Below are 18,004 nucleotides of genomic sequence, written 5' to 3' on the forward strand. Positions count from 1 at the left end.
ACGTAATTAATGTCCTCCGTAATTTTTGTCATTGCATATTTCAGTTACAACTCCAAATAACAAAATTTTCACTTTATGTTCTTTTGGTGTTTTTATTGGGGTTATGTAATAGAATAATGCTACTTTGTCAGAAGTACTGCAAAAATCCTAAGTGGCGTGATCACTGTTTAAAAAACAGTCCAATGACAAAGTGTCATGTAACATTATGTCAACTATTGTGTCAAATATTGTGGCACTGTAGCGTGATTGTATGTAATATTTTTAGTATATAAATAAGTATTCTGGCATAAAATGAATTTTTTTTTTAATATATTTCAAAGGTGCATATGATTTTTTTTCCCTCTACAATGGAAATAATTCAAGCCCACCATGGAGCATCTCCTGTCCTGAAATTAGTTTCAACCCATGGAACAAACACAACTTTCCCATCATCAACATCTGCATGTGCCAGAGACAAGGACTGTTCCAATAGTAGAGCAGTAAGCGGATATATATTTGTTAGCTCACAACATATTTAAAAGAGAAAAACAATAGCATGCGAGGAGGGATTTTTATCGAGTAGAATTTGGCCTCACCAAAGGAGCAGGTCCTCTAACGACCCTGCCTTGATTGTTGTACTGAGAGCCCTGGCATGGACAAATGAACTTGTTTTCTGCAGCATTCCATGACACGTGCACACATACCACAGGTTGCCAATGTTCTGTCATTTTCGACAACCAGGTAGGTCGGATCTCCCTGTTTTTCACATCAGACATCTCTTAGAAATCAACAGGACATATATGGTTCACACACGATGATATGAAATGAGAAACGAGTACCTTCAAGCCTTGAGTAAGGGTTCTGTCACCAGGTCCATGGTTTTTTAGCCACATTGACGCTGATGCTATTACATCATTCCCAAGGGCATCCTTAGCCACTTGACCACCTCCAGCACCTCCTGACCTGTTGAATCAATATCTTTTAGCTTTCCTTCATTTACTAACCCAGAAATAAAACATGATACTAACCCCAAATGACACGACCCGTCCCAAATCACCTTAATGGATCCAACATGTGTCGTGCGCAAATGGTAGATACCAGCTAAGTGCCGGACCTGCAACCAAGGTAACCTTAACTTGTTTGACTGTGATGAAATTTTAAAGAATTTTGACAGAGTCTCCTCTAAAATATGGACTAAAATCACCTGATCCATAATCAATTTCCTCAAATCAATAAATGTAATATAAAACAAGTACATCAGTCCCTCAAATCCAAACTATTCAAAATAAATTATTAACAATTCGATATTTACTTGCTTTACTACCAACAATCCTCAAATCTACTAAATATAACATATAGTGATCTCATGACAACCCTTTCTAACATAAACTACATGTAACCCAAGAAATAAGTACTACATAATCTGATAAAGTAGGCCATGGAACCAATGACGTGTGGCTCATTTCAATGAACTGACAGATTCCAATACTGCTCAACTCGGCTGCTATCTGATAAAGAAAAAGATGAAAAGAAATATGAGCTTACAGCTCAATGAGTGGATAATTTGCAAATAAGCATACTTTTTCTTTTATGCATATTTTCTGAAAAATTCTAATTCTATTAAAACTTTGAAAAATTCTTAAATCTGGTAACACTTTTAAAACTAAACTTGATTATATTATAAAATTTTTTGTTCATAATTCTGGATAAGCAACTATAAAGTATAATGACATAAATAATCTGATATCGATGAAAATCTATGAAATATTGCTGTTGCTCAATATTATAAGCTAAAAGCTTTATTTTGAAAACTAAATTAACTGAATTCTATAATCTGAAATCTGATAAGCTATAGAAATACTGAAAAATCACACCAAAAAGGTAACTAATGAATAGCCTTACTCATGTACAGGGTAATCTTGATGTACAAGACAAAGCCATTCAAATAAGCTAATCTGGTAATCTAGTCATACGTACGCAGAGCTGCCCTAAAGGTTAATCACACTAGTACAAGGCCCAAAGCCTATGTGTATACGAGAGTGAGTCCCAAAGACATTTAATAATGTAGTCATACACTATAGAAACACATTCACAATAGTGCAGATCGGTTAAAATCACCATAACTAGTCATACACTGTGGAAACACATTCACACCAGTGCAGACTGGGGTAAAATCACTTGGATACTTTCTGGTAATTTTAAAAATAATTTTAAATATACTGAAATATTTATATTCATATAACATGCTAATCAAATGATTTCACTGAATTGAATTTAACTTTAAAAAGAAATTATGGAATCCATTTTATTTCCTAAAAATCATGCTATCAAATTAACTGTATGAAATAATAAATTTTATAATATAATATATATTTAATAGATACTAATTTTTGAAAAATGAGTTTATATACACCCACAAGTCAAGCTATAGACTATGAAGGTCGATAAGCTTTTCCAATTTCCTCGTCACCACCTCAAATATGATACCAAATAATTAATAACCCATGTAACAACTACCATACCACATATTCTTAACATTTAACTATGAAATATTAGAACTTGATTTTTCGAAACTTGAATATAATCTTTAATCTCGCTCACAATTGGAACGAATTCTACCTTCTAGTCCATTCACTAATCTTTAATTTATCATAATTACCTTCATCCCAAACATAAAAACAATTCTTTCTTCTAATCTAGTGAAACTTGAATTCTCACATGCACTAATCTAATTTACATCTTATTCCATAAATTCATTCCATAAAGTTAATATTTCATCATCAAAATCATTTCCCCTAATTATTCTTATTCAAAAACTCAATTAAAAACTCTAGGTTTGCCAAAAATAGTATAACTTACCTTGATGCAAAAATCTTTCACAAAACAAAAAGATTAGCTTGAAATCATGCTCTTACCTTCAATCTGAAAATTAACCCAAACAATTCCTTAGAACCCTAGAAAATCAACCATAACTATTTCATAAAATTTTAATCTTTACCTTTTGAAGAATTAAAGATATAAAGCTTCAAGTAGTTGACACCAAATTTCTTCCTTCTTTTTCCTTTTCCTTTTACTTTTCCTTTTCCTTTTTCTTTTCCTTTTCCTTGGTTTTTTCTCCTCTTCTTTCCCAGCTTCACTGCCCGATTTTTCTACTGTGTGTGAGTGTGTGTAATAATTTGAAAAATGAGATATTAGTTAAATACTTGCCACATGTAATCCATTATACCAACTTTGCAAATAAAGCCCTCCAAAAAAAAACATGTAAGGCTATAACAATAGCAGCGAAATCAAATCAAATTGCATTGAATCTTCAAAATTTTAATTCAAAGTGAAATAATTTATATCTTGTTGGGTTGGAAAAATAATGATGGGTGATTGTTGGACATGGAATTTGAAAAGAAAAAGAGACCTTTTATTTGGTTAAAAAAAGAAAATGAAAGTTTGGAAGATAAAATGTCAACTTAATTATAAGTAGGGAAAGTAATATTTGTGATAAATAAAGGTAAGTGATAAGTTTGTTGCCATATATATATTTTAAAGATTTTTGTTTTTTCAATTTTTATTAGTTTCTTATGTTTACATGAGATAATTTTTTTTTTCAGAATTTCATAAATATAATTTTCATTTTTCTTCAACCAATTAGTTAACTTTATATAATTTGGGGCCTTCACCAAAGCGGGGCCTTAGAGGATTGTCTATGATTGAGAATTTGATAATGCTAGTGTTGATATCTTTCTTGTAATGTGTAGTACGAAAGGAAGTATAAACAGGAGGAGGTGAAGATGAGAAGAAAATGTAGTGATTGATGGAAGATGAATGTACTAACAGAGTCGCATGTTTAAGATCTCATGCATTATATAGTACTATTTTTCTCCCAAATTGAAGAAAATTACTTAATTACTAATCATGCCACACATAACCATTTCACGACACGCCAACTCACCACATAATAAAATATTGTCTCTTTGGATCAAATTATTGTTATTGTATGCAATTTCCCCATTTAGATATGTGGACTAGGACGAAGCCTATATTTTGGCACGCCTAACATTTAAGATACAAATTTATCCACAGATTGGTCAAGCAATATTGGACGCAATGTATTTTAAATGATATATTATTGTTATATAGAATATAAGAAAACAAGATAACTGATTGAAATATACTACGTACCTTCACATAGTTTTTGATTTGACGAATACTTACTTTTGTTGTTGTATGTATTTACAGCATGTCACTGGAGAAGACGACAGACAACCAAACCAACTAATAATAATGTGCGAATATTACTCGATAAGTTTTGAATGCAATAAATTTTACGAGTTTCTTATGTGTGATATTGTTTTGTATAAAATCTCAAATTGTACTTCCACATGACGATAGTTGAACTAAAGACGTTTTTTTATATTCATATTATATTGAACAACTTCGTCTGAAAACTTAGCCCTAGTTTGTCGGGTGTTTCTTAAAACTTATTTTCGATCACATTTTATGGGATTCACTATTTTTATCTACTTGTCAATTACAAATTTCATTAACTTTTATCAAAATCTACTAAAATTCTGATTTCAATCAAAATAAATTAAGGACTTAAATTGTAGCTCAAGAAATGCAAACATAATTCAAAGACCACTAGAGTTCACTGCAGAACTGATAGAATAAGATTGTAAAATTTTTATTTCCTGTAAAGCCAGCATACAGCAATCAATGAAGAGGGTATCTGTATCTCCGCAGAAAATTTAAAGATTTTTACAATTGTATTTCAGAATATTAGGAAAAAAAAAATATTAATTGCAGAATATGGATAGACATGCATGCAAAATATTGACTTCTTTATTCGATCAGAAATTCATGGCGGTAGCACCTTCGATTTCTCTCCAACATCCCTTCCGTAATGACTGTTTTCTTCTGCACCTCCGTGGGGCGGGGGCGAAGAAAAGACAACTTGAAGTGCAAGTTAATATGGCAAGAACCTTCCCACAAATAACCAGAGAAAATAAAGAAACCAGAAAAATACAGATTCCAGCATATGATTCATTGAAACCCTTCTGTTTATTGATGTTGAGGATTTTGTAATCAAATGAAGATGATCTTTTTATTTCTGATAGGGACCTCGAGTGTGAATAATTAAAGGAAGAAGGAAAAGAATTAGAAGATATCGAAGTTGAACGGCTTGTAGGGTTTGATGAGAATAAAGAAGAAGAATGATTTGAATTTGTTCTGAAATTTTCTTTGCAATTTGATAAGTCCTTGTATGACACAGATTTTTCATTTGTTGAAGATAACTCACTGTTTGATCGAAACGAATTTTTCCGAGACTTCTTGCCCTGAATTTTCTTCATCTGTATGGATGAATTCATCATCAATCAATCAGTAGAACAAATTATAGAATAAAATAAGATGATCATTCATCCAGGATTTAGAAGAGGAAAGAAAATAACTTAATCAGAAAATAATATATTAGATAGATACTACAAGAAATTTTATTTTAACCACGAAAACTTTTGCAATGAAATATCCTCGAACTACCATTTCTCGACTAAACAATCCAAGAACGAATTTCTTGTAGCAATGAAAATTTACATAGAATAAGAAGAGCAAAAAACAATGAATTCAACCACGTTACCAATGATGTCTGAAAAACCATGGCTTTGACCGCGCGGGAAAAACTCCGGCGGACTTTCTTCTTTTTCCGGCCACTTTCATCGTCGGATAACGCCTGTTTAACTGCCCCTTCACCGGAAGTTACAGATTTGAAACACGAAAAAAACTTGGTCAACTCTCTATTCTTCACAGGGAGGTCCATCATTATTTAATTAATACATCCATGCGAATTTCTATAGAGAGATAGAGGGCACGGAGAGAGAAAGAAAGACCTAATTTATTTATTTAATTTTCCAGGGCGTATATTCAGAGAGTGTTTCTTCGTGTGTGCGTGTTTTACGTTGAATCCAATGTCTCAGTAGAATCTGATTCTGTGTAAGAAAAGGAGGAGTTTAAATAGGGCATGACATTCGTATCTAACTTCTAATAAAAATGACGAGGGTCTATTATTGATACAATAATAAATTAATCCAATTTTACTATGCATAATGTCATTTTTTATTTTTTATTTTGTTTATGTCAAATAAATGTTCTTCCACACATCATGTCACTAGCATTAAAAAAATAATTATGTCAAACAAATATTATTCTACACATCATGTTGCTCGCATTACAAAAATAATAATAATTTTAGTAAATATAAACTGTCATGAGAAAAAAAAAAAATCCGCATAGTGCGAAGAGATGGCAAAATCATGTGCAAAGTAGAAAAGGACGAAAAAACTATCTGCATAGTGCGGAGAGACGAAGTAAAAAAAAAAAAAATATCTTCGCACAATGCGGAGAGGCGGTATTCTGTGCGGGGTAAAAAAAAGAAAAAAAAAACTTCTCACAGTGCGGAGAGTTGACAAACTCTTCGTACAGTGCAAAGTTAAAAAAAAAACCTCTCCACACAATGACTGTCATGTGCGTTGCACGAATTTGTGCATTTATCGTATTTTTATTAATGTATGAGTTTTAGTTTTTTGGAAAGTTTTTGAAACAATATTTAGATATATTTTCATGATATAAGAAAATAATTGTAAATTATTTTTACAATTGCATAACAGGATTGTGTTATCTAGAAAAAATATACTTGTTTATTTCATACTTGAATAAAAAATATACGAGATTATACAAATTATTTTGCTTGTATTCTTTGATAGTATTGATATGATTGAGTTGAATGTGAATATTATATTTTTAAATTTTGTGTACTTCAATATTGGAATATTGAAGATCGAGCACCATATTTATATGCATTTCTATTTAGTGCTTCATATATATTTAATATTTATTTTATGCTTAGTTGAAAAAATAAAAATCTGGAAATTTTTTTGAAATTCGATTTGGTAAGTGAATGTACGGTGTTTCGCATTTTCGGTATTTGTAAATGCAAAAATCGGTATATAAAAATACAGTAAGTTGCAAATACGGTAGGTAGCATATACGGTAAGTTGCATATACGGTAGGCAGCATATATGATAAGCTGTAAATACGGTAAGGTGAAAATATGGTAAGTTGTTTGCAAATACGATAGGCTGCAAATACGGTAAGTTGCAAATACGATAAGCAATATGTATGATAAGGTGCAAATACGATAAGTTGTTTGTAAATACGGTAAGCTGGTTGCCAATACAGTAAGTTACATATATGGATTTATAATTTGTTATAAATGTGTAAAATTTATTTAATATTGAATTTCTTAAGTATTAAATGTTGTAATTCAATATTGTTTCATTTTTTATAGCTGTATTTCCGAGAATTAAAAAAAGGTGATTATGAAATTGCTAATTTTTAAATGTGTTTTTTAAGATAAAAATGATTTATTTATGTTATTTATAAAAAAAAAATTATTGTAATTTTATTAGCGTAATAAGAAGATTTATTATGCATTTTTATTTTTTGCATTTTGTGAAGAATTTTATTTATGGTGATTGAAAAATATTCTTTCACATACGCATCATGCCAAAAATATTAAAAAACAATAATAATTTTAGTATATATAAATTCCATGAGACCAAATTTTTTTTTCTGCACATGAGTAAAAAAAAAAAAAGAAAAAAGACTCCGCAAAGTAAGAGGGATGTCAAACTATCTCTCCGCACAGTGTGAAGAGAAAAATAAAAATTCTCGGGACTTTATCTGTAAGTTCTAAGAGACATTTTCTCAAACAACTATTGAGCAATGTATTCAACACGTTAACTCCTGGCCTACAACCCGAAAGTATAATTTTATTGAAAATTGTATCAGTTTCTAATGTCCAATAGCTGTTATCAAGCAAGTGTAAAATATTGAATTTGGGTGGTACCCTAGAGCCTCCATTTGTGAAAGTAACGCCATGGTACTATCAATATTCCCTTCGTTGCACAACTCACATATTGTTTCATTGTATGAATCACGAGAAAGCTTATTTTCAATACCGTAAATATGATTTGCATGCTCAGAAATTGAGTTGTGACTGAAATTTAAAGAAGACATAATTGATTTTGAGCCATGTTTTTCGACTCTGTTTCGTTGTATATACAAAAAATTTATAATCTTGAAATTTGATTTGTAATTAAGGAATTTTAAAACAACTCTCCGCACTGTGTGGAGAGTTTGCCAACTCTCTACAATGGTTCAACTCTCTCCGCACTGTGCGGAGATTTTTTTTTCTCTCCGTATTTTTTTTTACTCGGCACATGGTTCAACTCTCTACGCATTGTGCGGAGAGTTTTGCCATGGTGCTGACTAGCTCTCCGCATTGTGCAAAGAAATTAATTCGCTCCGCACAGTGTAGAGAGTTTTTTTTTTGCTCTCCGTACTGTGCGGAGAGTTGGTTTCTCATCTCTCCGCACTATGTCGAGTATCTTTTTTTTCTTAACTTCGCACTGTGCGAAGAGTTTGCCAACTCTCCGCACATGGTTTAACTCTCTCCGCACTGTGCGGAGATTTTTTTTCAATCCTACAATATTGAATTACACAAAATTTAGAAATATAATTTTCACATTCAATTCAATCACATTAACATTATCAAAGAATACAAACAAAATAATTTGTATATTTCTTATTTAAGTATGAATTATACAAGCATATTTTTTTACATAACATACTGCTATGCAATTGTAAAAATAATTTGCAATTATTTTTTTATATCATGAAAATATTTTTAAATATTACTTCAAAAACTTTCCAAAAAAATTAAAATTCATACACTAATAAAAATAATATAAATACAAAATTCGTGCAACTCACGTGATAGGACTAGTAACTATATATGTTTCGTGAGCAACGGTCAAATTATCATATTCAAATTGTCTGAATGGAAATTTGTGTGGGTATCCCTGTATTTGAATATTCTAGGCAAGTAGAGTTTAATGGCTTGAAGAGAAAAAGAAAAAGGAAATATGGTAACAGAAGAAATAAATTAAGTAGAAAAAGATTTGAAAGAAAAATAATAAATTCACATTGGAATGATGAGATGATATTTTTGGATTAATTTCACCAATTTTGACTGAAGTTTTTAAGAAATTTCACCATTGTCATTGAAGTAATCTTTTTATTCTATGAGTAACTAATGTTTATAATAGTTATACACAAAATTCGATTGAAAAAACTAATGTGAAATCCTATTTGTCAATGTTAAATGTCACCATATGTTAACAAAAATTATTCCATACGCCATGAGATATGTTAGAGTATTTCAATTAAAAAGTTGTACATCTCTATATTGACATAAATTTTGGGAACAAGATTAGACTCAATCTAATTTTTATATATAAAACTATTAATCATTTTGACATGTATTTAATCTATGGAATCACGATAATACTTTGCGTGGCATACGAAATAAAGTATGTTAATCCCTTTGGCTCTTAACTCAAGAGTTAATATTTGTATTAGATTTTCTAACCAAGTTATCTAGCATGAAATTGTTATAAACTTTCGTTATCATCAGTACTGCATGAATCGTTCTCCAAAAACTTAAAAGCACTACAAACCAAGAACTAATTTTACTTCTACTATTTTGGTACTATGTCACGGATGTCATTTTGAGTATATAATCTATTGGTGACAAGGGATGGTGTCCTAGAAGAGACAACTTCAAGTAAGATGTTTTTGGGACGAACTTGAGGACGATCCATGGTTTAAAAATAAAATAAAAATAAAAATAATAATAATAATAATAAAACATGTACTAACATGTTCGACCAAGCTTATGAGTAACTCCTAATTACATTGCAACCCAGTCATTTCTTTGGCTAGCCTGATAAACCGAAGGCCGACTCTTCTAACAAACCACCATGGCCACCAAATCTATTGTCCTCCGCCCAAATTCTCTACCCAGCGCCTTCATTTCTCGCCGCGGCCTCTTCCCCAAATCCGTCCTCTCCACCACCACCACCACCACCTCCACCTCCTCCGCCTCGGTCGGAAAACTGTCATTTTCAACCATCGCGTATGGTCCATCCCTCAGTAAAGGCCACTCACCCAATCCCCTCAAACTGCGGAACCCGTCCTCCTTCGAAGACACCAGTACTAACAACAATTTAGTGCAACTAGACGTGGACGCATTCACTCGGGTGTTCGACATTTCTGCCCTCCGTGTCCCCTCTGACCTCTGCTTTAGTCTCGAAAGCCGTCTCCGTGGACACCTCCTCAACTGGCCTCGCATTAAGAACATTGCCAGAGTCCCTGGCGATGAAATTGATGATCGACTCAAAACCCTCTTTCCTAAATCCGATGTTGGCGAGGAAAGTGATGCCCTAGTAACATTGAATAGGAGAATTTATGGGAAAGCCGAGGGGGATGGGGAGCTGCTTAGCCCGGTTTTGTACCGGGATAAGCTTGCCAGGACGTTTAATTCAAGAGGATATGTGAAGTTCAGGAATTTGGCAAAAATTTCTAGGCCAAAAAAGAAGAGAAAAAAGGATGGAGTGGATAGTGATAATGGTCACACGAGAGAGAAAAGAGTGGTTGGGAGGAATGAGATGGCACTGCTGGAGGTGGTTACAGAGGAAGATGACAGTGAAGGGGAGGATATGAGTAGTTTGTTAGGGAAGGAGTTTGCCAAAAAATGGAGGGGGCCGACAAGGTTGCTGCTTTTGGATGAGCGGTACTCGAACATAAGGATTAGGGAATTGCCCGAGAGTATAAAGGTTTATGCATTGCAACGCTTTGATCTTTGCCAGTTGCTTTACTTGTGTGGTCTTTGTATTGATACGTGCGAACCTATTCTTTTCATCGTTATGATTATCATGGTACTTCAGTTAGATTGTTACTGTTGTAAGCGAACATTTTATGGTGATAAGATAATGCTGGATATTCATTTTCTTTTTCAGGAAAGTTATCTGTAATTTTGCACATGATATATAGTTTGCTAATCCTTATATTGCCAGTAATTGTGATACAGGGTACTCTTGAACTATTAGACATAAAAGTTAGAATGATTGGCATAGAGGAGAATTAAGATATAATATGGACGGATATGCCGAGATTTGACTGCAATACATTCATTCACCCATTGCATGATATTTTTGCTGCTGGACATTTTAGAGTACTGCCAAGTAGTAACGGGGCAATATTGCCATTACCTTTTTCTTTATCTTTCCAAATGAGAAGTTCTGTTATTTCACAGTGTGGATTTTGTGATTTGGAAACTCAAAGTTGTGTCTGATGTTAAAACTGTGTTGTGCAGGCAGTTTTGGAAGAACACAGAGGGCAAAGTACCATGTCAGCTTTTGAGCTTGTAAAATGCAAGCTGACTTTGTTTTATAATTACTGGCAACAGAATGAGGTACTTTATTTAAAATATATAGCTTGCACAATGAACTCTTCTCTTTCTCTTATGTTTTTGCCTTCTCTTTTTCAACGCTAGCTTCTTGTTTCTCCATGAATCTTATAATTCTATTCACACACTTTCCTTCTAGCTTACGCACAATCTGTTTGCACTTGGACTGTCTGTTAAATTATATAATTACTTGGATGATGTGAGAATCAATGCATTTAAGCACCATATCTATATCTGTGATGTGTTTTTGGAATTTATTACCATGTCTTCTCCCCGGAGCTAGTTTGTGATACAAATATTTCTTGCATTTACAAGATTCAGTAACGTTCAATACAAATAATTTGTCCATTGTATTTAGAATTTTAATTGGTAAGATACGCTGAAGTGTTATAGTTTCTATCTTTTGTATTCTCTTTTGAATGATTTTATATTTCCATGACCATAAAAAACTTATTTTCACTTCAGTTTGTAAGCTAGAATACAAGAAGTGAAACCCATGTTAAAATATACTACTTGTCCTTCACTTGCATCCCTCATCTCATCCCTTCTACAACTCCCTGCTGATATGTCCTGCAGGCAGAAGATAGGTGCGGTGAATTATGAATAAAATGTCTACAGATTTGTAGTTTCTCACGAACTTGTATGATATGGTGATCATGTATTTCTTACAGATCTTGGAGGTTTTGCTTCCAAAAGGTATGACTATTCCTTCAGCTTTTGAAACTGTTGGGCATATTGCACATCTGAATCTGAGAGATGAGCATCTTCCGTATAAAAATCTTATTGCAAAGGTACTTCTCCTGTTTATATAAGTAACATTCAAGTTAAGCCCTTGTTTGAGCCCCATTCTTCTAAAAATTCATTTTTTTTAACATTCATTTTCAACCACACATTTTTCAATAAAATAAAATTACACACAAATTCAAAACTTTTCCTTAATTTTTAGCCACATTCTCCACCAGTCTACTATTCAAAATGCATTATTTCCCCCAAAATGAGGCTCAAACAAAGACTAAGTGAGTAGTTTAGCCTTGTCCTGATAAGTTTCATCCAATAATCATGGCCTTTTATTTTGTTTTCTTTTATCCCTGTTCTCACCAGGTAGTTTTAGACAAGAACGAGCCAAAGATACAAACAGTTGTCAATAAAATTGATGCAATTCATAATGACTACAGAACCATGCAGCTTGAAGTTTTAGCAGGAAATCGTTCTCTTGTTACAACAGTAGTGGAAAATGGGTTGCGTTTCCAAGTAGATTTAGCAGCAGTGTAAGTCTAGAAAGGAAAAAGATATGTAAGTAAGAAGAAAAAGAAAAAGTATTAAGTTAAGTCGCGTCTCATGTTTAATATTATTTTGTTGTCTATAGATACTGGAATTCAAGGCTGGCAACTGAAAGGCAGAGGCTTCTGAGTTGCTTCACACGTGATGATGTTGTGTGTACGTTTATTTCCGGATGTTAAATTCCTGAAATATAGCTTAAGAATTAAATCTCAATGTTGCATTTCTTATTGTTCTTATCAATCTTTACAGGTGATGTTTTCTCTGGTGTTGGTCCAATAGCTATATCCGCAGCTAAGAAAGTGAAACATGTGTATGCTAATGACTTGAATCCTTATGCCGTTGAATATCTAGAAAGAAATTGTGTGCTCAATAAACTTGAGAGGAAGATTGAGGTACAAATAGATGCCAATATGCAAGTACAATTTATATGTTATACTTGATTCTTTAAAGGTGTCTCTTGAATGCAAAAAAATCTTGAATTCTCTGCCAAGGCCAAATTTGGCTTTGCAGATAATATTTGACTTAGATGAAGCTTTGCAATCTCTGTCTTGATTTATAAGATTGCAGTGTAATTCAGAGACTGTTAAATATACGGATACCACTTTTTACTAGGTATCAATCCTTTCACCCCTCCTGCTTTTCCTAGGGGCATCTGCAGATGAAAGAATAAGAAGAATTACACAGGAGTTGACTTAATTTCTGTGTTCATCTCAAAGAGTATTTCATACATTCCCTTTGTGACATAGTTAGGAAACCTTTACTTAGAAATGTTTTATGTTAATGAGCCATTGCTTATTTTACTTTAATACTTAATATGTATGTCCATGGAATAATTTCTTTTTATTCTCTGTACTGTAATAAATACTTCCTCAATTTCTAGAGGTTCTCCACTTCCATAATACTTGGAGCTTGATATTTTTAAGCTCTCTAAGGAAGTGATACGTGTCCATTAATACTCTTTCTTTTTCAAATAGGATTTACCTGGGTCGACGCTGAATCGAATTATGTAGATTAAAATAGGAAAATACACTGTCCTTGAGCTTTTCAAAGACATCTTATGATTTGTTTCAAGGCTTGGGGGAGGAAGAGTGTGCAGAGATGAAATAAATAAATAATGAGAGAACATCTTTTATGTTCCCTGAGTTGTTACAAAACACGAAATGTTTACCTTGCACATAAAAGGAGTCTAGTGAAAGTAGCAAATCTCTGGCTACCTCATGCTTTTAATTTCTGTCATCGCGTTCCTATGATTAGAAAATGATGTGAAAGTACACATCTGTATAAAATAGCTCGAGTATGGGTTTCAGTTTCATGGTATCAATTCTGTCTGTCAACTTCTAGGTATTCAACATGGATGGGAGAAGGTTTATTGAAACAATTTTTGCAAGTCAGATAGCTCAATCTATTACGCAAGTAGTCATGAATTTGCCGAATGATGCAGCTGAGTTTCTTGGTACGTTAAACTCTATAAAAATGCTTTGTTCTTTCAGAATTGGTCAATGCAATTTCATTTCCTCTACATTTCGGTCTTGTTTTCTTTACTTTTGTTACTTCACTTGCACATAGCTAATTAGTTTCTAAATTTTTTATGGCATAGCATATTTGACATGGCTAGGAAAGATGAGCTATTTAGTTTTGATTTTAATGAAGATTTTTAGTCCTCCTGTGTCTTTAAGAATGAGGGGCCTCAGAATGAACGTCTTGAGTTTTAATGTGGTGTTCAGTCCGATTCTGAAGAGGAGTTAATTGACTTGAGAATCATCCTTGTTCATTATAATTGAATTTTATCTACTTTGTTGGTATATCTTGTCCACTTTCAACGAATAGTTCCAATTTGACATATTTATGTCGTGAAACCAAAAGATGTTACAAGAATCTTACGAGAGTGAAATTTCGAAGGAAAAGGTGATGAGGACATCCCAGTCCAGTTTTAATTATTTTAGTTGGGCTTAGGTTATTTTATTTTTATGGACTTGTGTATTGGGCTTGGCCCTAGGTTTGCAGTATTTTTCAGTATTTAAACCTATTTTATATTGTTATTTTTCAGTTGATGAATTTGATTAAATAATAAAGTGGCTGTAGCCGTTTTCCTCCCTTCTTTCCCCCGCCTATGTTCTTCTTCTTCTCCCCCCTTCCCCCATCTCTTCTTATTATATTTATTGAATTATTCACTCTACATCAAATTGGTATCAGAGCCAAACCTGAACAACAATTTACGCAGCACCAACCATCAACAAAATCACCTGTGACCATCACCTTCCCAACTCACACATTGAAAATTTACAGACAGCAACCATTACAGAATCTGTTGCTGTAGTCATAAACAAATCCGTTGTTGCAGAAAAAAAAATAAAAATAAAAATTCAGCCGCTTTCTTCATTCATTACAGATGCATTACCCAATCCCTAACCCAACTGCGGCAATCAACTGCCGGCTGTTCCAATAATAGCCGGCCCTCATCTATACCAAGCCCAACTGTCGAAAACAATAATACCGTAGCCGCCTCCCCCAAACCCGACCCAACGACCATCATCTACAATTTGCGATTGCACAAATCGTGCCTATCTCCAAGCTACACAATAACCACCAGAAGTGCTAAAACTACAGCTCCTTATCGTCGTCGATCGACAGCAAGCCACCAGCCGGCTACCCTAACCACCAGTCATCTTCACAGCGCGGACGTTCGTCATCACCATAGCCGTCGGTTCCTCATCTTTCCTCGATTATAGTGGGTGTTTGATTTTTAATTTGGGCAGTGCCTTGGTATTCTGGGCTTTGCTTGGTAGACCTGAGTATTTGATTTTTATTTTGGGCCTCATGTTAACGTATGGGTAGTATATGTTTTGGGCCTAAATTTTCCCCTATTTTGTTTATCTAACAGTTAATAATTGTTTTGATTAGTGCCCAAAAAAAAAAAAAAAGAAAAAAAAAAAGAGTCAAAAAAAAAGAGTCAAAAAAAAAAAAATAAATTTCGAGAATCTTGAGAATTTCCTGACATTCTTTTATAGGTACATTATTTTCTCGACGAATACGGAATTTTCTATCTTGACATCTCAGCGCTTAACAGTTCAGAAAGTGGAGGCATTCGACGCTAGGACGACTCAGGCCAACTGAACTGAGAGAGCCTCTGCTTTTATCTATTTTTAGTGACACTGTTACTGCATTTTAGAATTGCATCATTTAATTCTTTGTGTTGCTAATATTTTGATAATTTAGCCTTAAATCTATTGGATTGAAATTCACGAGCCGACCCTATTGTTCACTCGTTTACCCCACGTGACTAGACCTAGCATTCGTACCTTTGCTTTTTATTTTATTGACATTAGTGGTATTAGCTTGCGATTGGACCATACGTAATCCCTACAATAAAATAAAATAATAATAATAACAATAGATAAATTTCAGTCATTATTTTCCCTGCTAGCACTCGTTGGTTGTTGATTTCAGTAGGCACTTCACCTAGCTTGCGTTACCGTGTATGCAATTGCGTAGTGGTCGAGTTACTGCCTCTAGCTCTAGTACCCTTCCCACATTGAAGCTATCACCCGACAGTTGGCACAATTACAAAATCAATTAACGGTTGTCCAAACTGAGTTAGTCGCTACTCGTGAGGAGAATAGAGCCCTAACCGCTAGGGTAAACAGTCTTGACCCAACCCAATCCTCAATTGAGGTTGAAAATTCTGACGCTTCCATTAATAGACCACATCGTCGTCCACAAGGTGGTCGACACCATGCTAGACATGATCGTAGGGAAGGAAATCAAGCTCGTGGACGCGAGCGGGAATATCACCGTCATGGTACACTATCTCCCCCTCGCCACGAGGAGCGCCTCTTTCAAAATATTAAGTTAGATGCCCCTACATTTGATGGTTGTCTAGATTCTACTGTATTCAATCAATGGGTTAGAGACATTGATCGCTTCTTTGCTTGGTATGGGGTCCTTGAAGATCGGAGGGTACAATTTGCTGGTTTGAAATTAACTGGCACAGCTCAACTGTTTTGGGAAAGTGTTGAGGACCTTCTAGAGAGGCGCCATGCTCCCCCTGTTGGGAGTTGGGATGAAATGAAGCGTCGCCTTGAAGAAAAATATTTGCCTCAATCTTACAGGGGCAACTTGCTGGATCAATGGAACGTACTTACGCAAGGCAATCGACCTGTGACCAAATATGTTGCTCAGTTTGACGAGTTTCGAATGAGATGTCAGGTCGTTGAGGATGAAGTCATGACTTTGAGTAGGTTTAGGCAAGGCTTACGGGATGATCTTAGACGTGAGCTTGTTCTTAGAGATGTCACCACTCTTGACCACGCCTACTCTTTCGTTCGGGATTACGAGTTAGTGACTAGGACACCGTACAGAAGTCGTAGTTACTCCCGCACTGCAACCTCTTCTGCATCCACTCTATCCCCTAAGTCTATTCTAGGACCTCCTCCTTCTTATACTACCCCTACATCGGATAGTAAAGGTAGAGGTTCTGAGGCTTCAAGAACGTCCTCTCGTTTGCAATGCTTCAACTGTAAGGGTTTTGGTCACATTGCGTCTAAGTGTCCTAGCCGAGCCCTAGTTTTGGAAGAGCATGAAGATATAGTTGACGAGCCACTAGAGGATTAGGTTTATGAGCCTAAGTTAGAAGAGTTTGATGACTTGGAGGATAGTGAAGATACCTTCTTGGGTTGTATCCAGGCTAGTCCCCTTATCCCACAGACGCCTAGAGTCGGTGTCGTCCGTTGTACTCTTACCCAGCCTAGGGATGCCGATGATTGGCGCCGTCATGCCATTTTCCACACTTACATCAAGATTAATAATAAGGGTTGTAAAGTTATCGTGGATAGTGACAGCTGCATTAATGCGATTTCGATGGCTACTGTATCCTGTCTAGAGTTGAAGTCTGTTCCTCACCCTCAGCCATATAGCGTCTCTTGGGTTGATACCTCCTCCATAGCTGCCAAGGAGCGTTGTTTAGTCCCTATCCAGTTTCTCGAGTATAAGGACCATATATGGTGTGACGTCATTTCAATGGACGTCGGGCACATCATCTTGGGACGACCTTGGTTATTTGACCTAGATGTAACCATCTATGGTCGATCCAATTCCCGCTCCTTCGTGTTTAATGGAAAGAAGATTCACCTTAACCCACTGCCTCCGAAGCCTGTTGGCCCACTGGAAACGAAATGGAAAGAAGATTCACCTTAACCCACTGCCTCCGAAGCCTGTTGGCCCACTGGAAACGAAGAAAAGTGTGGAACGAAAGGGATTGCACATCATTAGTTCTACGGAGTTTGAGCGTACACTTGTTGGTGACTTAGTTGTATTCGCTTTGGTGCTCATGGAGGTCCCATCACACTCCGCAATAGAGAGCCCTGTTGAAGTCCTATCGGTCCTCCAAGA

General features: G+C 34.7%; 2 protein-coding genes and 1 pseudogene across 2 annotated transcripts in view; 1 reads left to right on the forward strand and 2 right to left on the reverse strand.

The window, feature by feature from the left end:
- Positions 1–294: 294 nt before the first annotated feature.
- On the reverse strand, positions 295–1,568 carry LOC111397736 (annotated as a pseudogene).
- A 3,107-nt stretch (positions 1,569–4,675) lies between these two features.
- On the reverse strand, positions 4,676–5,911 carry LOC111397737. Its single transcript, XM_023024727.1, has 2 exons — positions 5,606–5,911; positions 4,676–5,321 (listed from the first exon to the last, which is right to left on the reverse strand). Exons 1-2 carry the CDS (start codon positions 5,786–5,788, stop codon positions 4,821–4,823), a joined length of 684 nt encoding a protein of 227 aa, XP_022880495.1. The 5' UTR covers positions 5,789–5,911; the 3' UTR covers positions 4,676–4,820.
- Positions 5,912–9,791: 3,880 nt separating this feature from the next.
- The window catches only part of LOC111397513 (tRNA (guanine(37)-N1)-methyltransferase 1), a 12,182-nt gene continuing 3,969 nt past the window's right edge, over positions 9,792–18,004 (forward strand). Inside the window, exons 1-7 of the mRNA XM_023024480.1 lie at positions 9,792–10,703; positions 11,243–11,341; positions 12,007–12,126; positions 12,437–12,603; positions 12,702–12,772; positions 12,866–13,008; positions 13,958–14,069. Of these exons, the coding sequence (XP_022880248.1) occupies positions 9,849–10,703; positions 11,243–11,341; positions 12,007–12,126; positions 12,437–12,603; positions 12,702–12,772; positions 12,866–13,008; positions 13,958–14,069 (1,567 nt within the window). The 5' untranslated portion in view covers positions 9,792–9,848. The remainder of the gene's footprint in view (positions 10,704–11,242; positions 11,342–12,006; positions 12,127–12,436; positions 12,604–12,701; positions 12,773–12,865; positions 13,009–13,957; positions 14,070–18,004) is intronic.

The sequence above is a fragment of the Olea europaea genome, chromosome 7 (genome assembly GCF_002742605.1).
Source record: "Olea europaea var. sylvestris chromosome 7, O_europaea_v1, whole genome shotgun sequence".
NCBI lineage: Eukaryota > Viridiplantae > Streptophyta > Magnoliopsida > Lamiales > Oleaceae > Olea > Olea europaea.